Below are 8804 nucleotides of genomic sequence, written 5' to 3' on the forward strand. Positions count from 1 at the left end.
CAATATTTTTATACATTTATCCATTTTAAATACATTAACCTCACTCCTTTGTTACAACTACGGCAAAAATGTAATTAATTCAGAAAATCTTCTCAGGACCCCACCTTGATGTTTCAGGACCCCACTTTGGGTCCCGACCCCAACTTTGGGAAACACTGCTGTAAACAACCCTACTGAGAGGAGAGAAGTACCGAGCCAAACAAGACGACTGTAACTGAGAGCTGCTGTTTGTCAGACAAATTAATTTTAATTTGGAAGCCTTATCAACACGGACTGGCTTCATTCACTTCCTCTACTGCCGTATGCTAAAATAACTAGCAGACACTGCGCAGAACATTGACGTCATTCAAAACTCTGCCTTCTGTTTGCTGATTGGCCCAGGTAAAATAAACTACAAGCAGACACTGCGCAAAAAATTAACATTCTCTTCTCTGATTGGCCATGCTAAAAATCTGCCAGTGAAAATCTTGTCAATGGGAGAAATCCCAGACGGAGCAGTGAAGGGAAACTAGAATTGAGAGAAGCTGCGTATGAAGGCAAGGGCCAGGCTGTGCAAATCCCTGTGTCCTTAAAAACCCAGCTTACTTATGTTGAATACAGTGACAGCAAGATTCAAGCAAAAATACATTTCTTTTTTTGTCAATTTTGGACTTGCTCCACTGCAAACTTTTTTGTCACTGTAGAGAATGAACGTGGAGGTTCTTAACTGGACTTGAGTCCCTTTGTACCTCTGATGGTATGATAAACCTGGGGGAAAAAACATTAGTGGTAAAGGTGACCATGTCCCCACTTTCTAGAGATACAGTATGTTACTGCTATCAAAAACAAGTTTTTTTTATGTGTGTGTGCCCCTGTTTTTGCTACTTGGTGGGGTTGGACCAGTCCCCATAACTTCGGAGACTGATTTTGGGTGGCGGGGTTAGGTTTAGGACTAAGGTGTGAATTGAGTTTAGGTTAGTTTTAGGGTCAGGTAGGTATGTATCTGTGAGGTTAATTTTAGAGCAAAGGGTCAGGATTAGGTTATAAAATTTCCAAAAAATGAATGGAAGTCACTGGAAAGTCCCCACAAGGATAGAGAGACATAGCAGATGTGCGTGTGTTTGGGTGTTAGACATGGGATAATTTATTAAACCTGCTTTTAAAGCATTCACACTGTTGAGATAATTTTTTCTTCCGTAAGTTTTTCAGCACGGATTTTGTTCCATAATTTTTTTGCCATTTCAACAATTTGGATATCAAAATATTCAGCTCCTTCAGGCCATTCTAGCTATAATTTTTGGTCTTCAGTAATTTTAAGATATAAAGATATTTGATCTTTTTTTAAATAAATAGAGCTGTCTTCAACATCCTCAAAACCTTTCAAAATGTTGATAAATCTTTACTGTACTTTTTTACATTTTTTTCTAATTCTGCTTTCTTTAACTTATTTGTGTTAATTTCAGCTTTCTTGTGTCTTTTATTTTGCTGATTTCAACCTTTTTCTGCCATTTTAGTTATCATTCTGAACTTTCCATGCTATTCTTCTGCTAATTTTAACTACTGCTACTTTAAACAATTCTTTGGTTCCTTTTATTTCTGCCCTTTTCAACTTTTCCTGCATCTTTTAACCATCTTTCTACTCCATTTACTTTTTATCTTCATATTTCTCAATTTTTCCTGCATTTTTTGCCTCTTTTTGTGTTCTTCAGAAAATTTCAGCCATCATTCTGGGTTCCACCTCAATTGCTAAAATTCAGCAACCATTGATATTTCTGCATTTAATCAATATTTCAGCTTCTTTAGCAGCTTTCAGCTAAATTATTCAGCAATAAGCATTCACACTGCATTTTCACAGGAAATGCTATGTTTCAGTTTTGGGGGAAAAAAAGGCCAGGTAGCTGACATGTAAATGTTGACTAGTTAATTAGTCACGTGTTTAATTTTGGTTAGTTTTACCATTTGACAAGCTGACTGTCAGCTTGTTGCAAATGTTTGCTTCAAAACAGTTCTCTAAAAAAGAGTGATATGTGTCACTCCTCTGGTAGACAAGCCATGCCTGTTTGAGTTTTCTGCTACTGAAAATTATTTAAAATAGTCAACTTTGTCTTTTTGGAGAAAAGCAGAATTCTCCTCTTTCCGCCAGCATATTCAGCTGACTGACAGAGGAGTGGTACTCTGCTTTACACATGACTTGTCGTATTTTTATGGAAGTTTTAGTCCCAGGAATGCAGACATACTCAACAGTTTCAAAAACACACAAAAAGAAATTTGTAYAAACAAAAACAAAAAGTTATTGTGAGAGGAAAAACTTACATTAAAAAGATCTATATGAGGAGACGCAGAGCGGGACAAAAAACRTGATTGGCTTAAAAAATTAAGAGGTTTTATGGACTGAGGTTGACAAGAAGATGAAGAGCAGCTGGGCTAAATGGGACGTGCAGGTGAGAGTGGGTGTGGCAGAACCAGGGGGCAAAGATGAGCTGGGATAAAACACTGAGGGTGGCTGGAGCAAACTAAACACAAAGAAAACAGAAAAAACTCTAACAAACAACAAAACTGAAAGCAGAAACCAAACACTGAAAAAACACTGATCATGATACGACCAGAAAAACTCCCCACTGCTTCTGGCAGCTCATTCAAAGAAACCTTACAACCCAGAAATGTTTTGATTTTAACACTGTATATACTACAAACAGAAATGGCTTATGTGTATTTTTCTTCACTTCACCAATTATTTGTTGAAGATTTAGCTAAAGTTCAAAATTACCATTTTTTTTGTACATGTAATAAAAAATTAACAGCAGATTCGTAAACAATGATCACATTATCCATCATTTTGCATTATCAGAACATGTTCTGTAAAAAGCAAGGATATTTCTTGTAGCTTTGGATTCAAATAAAATCTCTTTAGTATTATCATCTCAAGAACATTGTCATAGTTTGACTGTTTCCCTCTGACTCAGTGCAACTTTAGTTCCTGCCTTTATTACCCACAGGATCAGTTGCTGTAATGAGTATCCAGTGTTTTGTTTTTATGTTTTTGAAGGCTGTTTATGGACTTAGTCCCATTTATGACACTCACTTTTACTTAATAAGCACTCCAAAATCCTCAGGTCTTCTGGGAAAAGTTTTCAGTTTGTACCTAAATTTAAAGCTAAAATCCACGGTCCTCGCCTTCCTGATGACAGCTGAGAGTGTTGATGTTGTAAACAACTAAATTAAGACTCACCTGTTCAATCTGGCTTTACAGACCTCATAGACATTTTATTTGTTGCTTTTATTGTGCTTCTAGTTTGACTTTCAGCTAAATTATTTTAAATGTCACTTATTTCTACCTGTTTTACTAAACCTTCTTTACTTTTATACTTTTTTGGTGGTTAAAAAAAGTAACTTGTTTCATTTTAGCTTACAATGGAGTCTTGGTTTTGCTGTTTAAATCAGGGCTTTTCAACTAAGTCATTCTGGGGGCCAAGATTACTCGAAGCTCATAGCTTGGGGGCCTGACCCCACCCCAGGCGGGTGCATTTTGTTGCATTGAAACATAAATTTTAAATCTGCAAATGTTTTGAAAAGTTTTTTTTTACATTAAATTAATTAAAAAATGAAATGAAAATACAAATATATCTCTTTTTTTTGGTGCAGGGAGGGGGCTCATTGGCAGGCCGGATGGAAGTCGCCCATTGGCCCGCAGGCCACTTAAATAACCCTGGTTTAAATTTTATAATTCATGTTTTTACATGACTATACATTTATTAATATTTACTCCTGGTGTTTTCTCAATAATAAAATAAAATTTCCCCAGTTTCATCAGTCATTGTCTCTTTGTTTTTGATTGAGTGTAAAGCACTTTATGCTACACTGAACTAAATGAGAAGTGCTTTATAATTAAAGTTTGATCTGATTTTAGTAAATTAACAAACAATCTGCTGTAGGGATTATCTGCATTAAAAACAAAGCATTGAGCCATTTCTGAATTCTATATTTTTATACAAAACCAAACACAACTATTAAAAAAATAAACTACCGGTTCAGTCCTGATGTATAAGATAAGATAAGATAAGATAAGATAAGATAAGATAAGATGAAACTTGATTGATCCCACAGTGGGGAAATTTGCACATTATTTTGCACATTAATACATCATTAGTTACACTTCTGTTTAACCAGCAGCACAGCTGATGCTGATTGTGGAGTTTTTCAGATTAATCTTCAGGACTAAAGCTATTCACATGTTCCTTTAGGGGGTTGTGTAGCAAAGAGAAGTAAAATGTGAAAGAAGGGGCGATCGCAATGTTCTTAGCCAGCAGTGTGCTTTTAAGAGCAACATGACTTTTTCAGAATAAATAGATCTGTGTCACTGGCTGCCAGTAGAGAGAGAGAAGTCCTCGGTTCAATAATTAATTCCTGAGTGGAGAGTTTTGGAGTGCCACTGATTGGGCTGATTTTTTTTTCCTTCCCCGCAAAAGAATTTCTGTTATGATACAAAGGAGGCCGTTTGAAGTAATTTGTCCCAGAGAGAGCAGCTTGGAATACCATACATGCTTTGATTTAGCAAAGCAAATTTAATTTTGTTTGCTTTATGCAAACCAGCCAGGGCCGTGGGGCTTTCTCTGATTCCACCAGAGGGGTGATGGTGCTGATGATAGAGGTGGGGGAGTGCGCACACAACAGAATCACGCTGTTGCTGCTAATATGTAACACAGTACGCGCACTCATACACACAGACACACGCAGCGAGCAGCAACAGTTCAAAAGTACAAAGCTGATTCCCCCATACGCACTCTTGCAGTCCAATTCCTTTGAAATCAAAGCTTAAAATAATTGTTTGTGCTTCATGTTTTGTTTCATTCCATCCTTCTAATTTTAGTGTTACTGGTTTTATTCCTATCATTTTTGTTTTAGCTGCTTGTTCTCGGTGCTTGCCATGGTTTTGTTTTGTGCACTAATCAAAGCTTCTTTCCTCATGTTTGTTCTGCTTCAATTTTTTTTCTCCAAATATGTGAGAGGAATACATCTCTATAAATCTGTGCCTGATAGTTCGTAAGACGACCAACACTCAACAGCAGAATAATGAAGGGGCTACTTGTTGTTTTTCCCCCCTTTACAGCAGAGTTTCTTCACATCTAAGTGGAACTTTTGACACTGACTGAAGCTATGAAAACATACCTACAGGATAAGCCGACATGCATTATGATGATTTCATTAATRATGGTGGAAATAAAGCCTCTCATGTAGTATGTAGTACAACTTTAAACAATTTTTTTGTGTGTGTCATTCTGAGAAATGGCTGTTTGCAGAGGTTCAGGCGGAGAGCAGTGGGTTTTTTTTTTCCTCAGGGAAAAAAAGCTGTTCAAATTGGGTGCCTGAGCACTTTTACTTTGCTCCATTCAAATCATTTTCTTAGGGAACAAAAATGAGTGGATAAAGCAGAAAAGTCCAATTTCCTTTATGCTTTTTATGCTCTGAAAAAAGAAAAACCTCGTTGACGACCCTTTGGTCTTTTGTTATAGAAAACTGAGCTAATATCCTCCAGCTCTCAGTGCAGTTTAAAGGTCTTAATTGGATTCCATTAGTATATTGCTTGACATGACACTTGAGTCTGCTCTATTAGAATTCCCCTGCCTGGGATTAAAAAGAGGACTTTCTCTACATTTAGCTCTCTGGACTCTTTTGTTAAGTATCAAATATTCTTTGTTGGATTCACAGTTTTTGATGCAATTATTAAAAATGGAGGCTTGACTAAAATATGTGCTTTTATTGTATAGAGGTACTACTTTTAAAGGTATGMCAGTGTCTTATTGCAGCAGCTTTCTGTACGTATCAATAAACCTTGCAGCAATACAGTGCAGGCGTTTCATATGAGCYGCGCGCAATCCTCCAACATCCTGCTTAAATAGTGGCCTGTTTTATGTTTGCTGTAAATTTATTTTCAGAGTTTCATACAGAAATGGATTGTTTTCTCTGTGGCTTTATCAGTCATCTGAAGGATGTTTGTTTCAACCTGTTCTGGTTTGTGTTTTTTAGTCCGAAGCTGACGTGGAGGGATGTTCAGCATCTGATTGCCAATACAGCCAAGATTCCTGATCCTAAAGAGCCTGGCTGGACCATCAATGCTGCAGGATATCATGTGCACCACAGGTACTGGGAAATGCTCATGTATGCTATTTTACATCACCTTTAAGGTTTCAGGTTAACTGCATCAGTGCCAGCAGTCTCGAGAAATGTTTCTGCGAGGCTGATASCAGTTTAAAGTGCTTGTCCAGCTACTTCCTTTTGTTTTGAGTCTTTAGGCTACACTAATCAGCTGTATTCTGCCTTAAGTGGAGGAGTTTAARTATGTCAGGGTTTTGTTCACAAATGAAGGAAGAATGAAGTGTGAGATGGACAGATGCATTGGAGCACTGTCTGTAATATTGTGGCTTCTCTGCTGGTTTTATTATSTTGAGGAGGGAGCTGAGCTGTAAGGTGAAGCTCTCTGTTTACATTTCAGTCTATGTTCCTACCCTCACTTATAGACACACCTCCTGGCATTGAACAAAAGAATAAGATCATGGATACAAGCRGTCGAAACAAGTTTTCTCCACATGGTATCTGGTCTTTTCCTCAGAGATATGGTAAGAAATTCAGTTRTGCAGGAGAGACTCAGTAGAGTCGCTGCTCCTCCACATCAGTAGGAGCCAGTTGAGGTGGTTCATCTGGCAAGGACACCCCTGGTTGCCTCCCTAGGGAGGATATTTGGGCATGTCCAACTGATCGGAGACCCCAGAGAAGAGTCAGGACATGGATGGATAATCAGCTGTAACCATCCACTGATCAGACATACCAATAAGACCTCCCATCCTGGACCATCTTTCACACTTTATGATGGTCTCGCTGCAGTGCAGGATCCTGGGTGGTTCAGTCATGTATTCTAAATGCAGTAAATGTAACATTACATGTGACAGAGTATGACTCATCCGCAATAGTTTCCATCATGCAGAAAACTTCTGTATCTAGGTCGTAGTGCTKTTTCATTGTGGTGGCAGAGAATTGGATTCCCATACTGCGGGAGCATGGGAAGCGTAGTGACAGCATATTTAAGACATGGGGACCAGTAGCACTGACAGATTGGCTGTTGAGGATTTCAATTAGGACTGGCCATGATGACCTCACAGGGCTCTAAAGTGCRACCAGATTTTTTAATAGTGTGGCTAGAAAACATTTCTGGTCACACTGKTGYGACTAATCATTTGAGGAGGGYGGCAGGTCCATTTTTTAATCCTTTTACAGGATTAAACGGACACTGCTTTCAACAAATCAAATGAATCCCAGAGATGTTTTATCCAATCTGAGAAGAGAAGGGTGGGACTTTTAGTGAGGCCAGGCACAACCAGTCCTGAGTGAGCAGACCTCTCTTCCTTTAACACTTTGCTCCTGAGCTACCAGAGACTTTGGCCTCTAGAACTTAACTTTATATTAAATATTTATGTGATCAGAGCGTCATTATCAAACAGATATGTCCAACTTTGTGCATGCAATGAAACTCCTTTCTCCTTGTGAGAGACTGCTGCGGTGCATGCAGGAGTGAGTCTTTCTGTGAGATTCTCTGTTTGAGTTCTTCTAAATAAACCATATTAACTCTAACAGGTGAACATTTGTTTGACTCTTATTAAAGCAAAGATGAGTCTCCATTTAACATTTATACCCCCACCCTCCTTGTACAAAAATACATAGAAAATAAATACAAAATAGATAGATGCATTTGTTCCTTGGATTTTGATGCTAAGGAGAGTGGGAAGCTGGTTTAGCCAAGGCCAAAGATCCAAAAGGCCAAACTACAGGAGTTAGTGTACTCTAACAGACATTTAACCATGACATGTTCAATTTGAGTTGTTCATAAGATGTTCAGCCGTTAAACATTTGCACTTATTTATATAATTCCATTTATCTTGGGATATTTAAAAATTCAGGTCACTGAATCACTTTAAACATGTTATATGTCATGTACAATTCTGGTTAAAATTATTAGCCAGAATGATGACTAATTATTTGCAARTTAATATTGCCGTAATGGACAGGGATTAAAAACACATCTAACCTGTAAAATGGCGATGTTTAAATGTGGCACAATTAAAAATGTGGGCGCGCCTAACTTCAGTGTTGGTGCACCTACTGTAAGAAAAAACGTTAGGCATACTGACGGTCTAGAGCCCTGCCTCATACCTTTGCTGTGATTGTGATCATGACATGGAACCATCATGGAGCAGACAGATTCTCATATCTGCATCCTCCTGACTTGGTCTGAGATAGTCCTGTGATGGCAGGTGTATAAAGCTCCTCACTGACTGGACTGTAGAATGTGTTGTTATACTGGCACCAAACCAGTACTGTAGCAGCAGGTACTCTGGGTTGTGTGAGTTGTTGTGAGTGGCCTGCATGGAACAAGCTTGTTTTGGTGTATTGATCAATAGTTGCTCTTGTTTTTATTTTTGGCTGCTCCCTCATTTAGGGGTCACCACAGCAAGCAAAGCTTTGTGAAAGGTTTTAACAATAGTTTAAAGTGGATGCACATTCTCATGCAACTTGGGTTCAAACTTGTCTCAGGACTACAAGACTGTAGTGCTGACCACTAATCTACTGCAGCCCCAGATTTGTGTAGAACAGGAGTGGGCAATCCTGGTCCTGGAGGGCCACTATCCTGCAAGTTTTACTGGTTTCTCTGCTCCAACACCTGATTGGAATGAATGGGTGATTACCAAGTTGCAGAACTTGCAGTCACTGAATCAGGTGTAAAGGAGCAGAGAAACACAGAAAGCATGCAGACAGCAGCACTCGAGGACCAGGAC

At 38.5% G+C, this 8804-nt stretch overlaps 1 protein-coding gene across 1 annotated transcript in view; it reads left to right on the top strand.

Moving 5' to 3' along the window:
• Nucleotides 1-8804, top strand: part of LOC106528261 (furin-like protease kpc-1) — a 288666-nt gene that overhangs the window by 195378 nt on the left and 84484 nt on the right. The window contains exon 13 of the mRNA XM_014023386.1: nt 6004-6117. Coding sequence (XP_013878840.1) covers nt 6004-6117 — 114 coding nt within the window. The remainder of the gene's footprint in view (nt 1-6003; nt 6118-8804) is intronic.

Source organism: Austrofundulus limnaeus, unplaced genomic scaffold (genome assembly GCF_001266775.1).
Source record: "Austrofundulus limnaeus strain Quisiro unplaced genomic scaffold, Austrofundulus_limnaeus-1.0 Scaffold366, whole genome shotgun sequence".
NCBI lineage: Eukaryota > Metazoa > Chordata > Actinopteri > Cyprinodontiformes > Rivulidae > Austrofundulus > Austrofundulus limnaeus.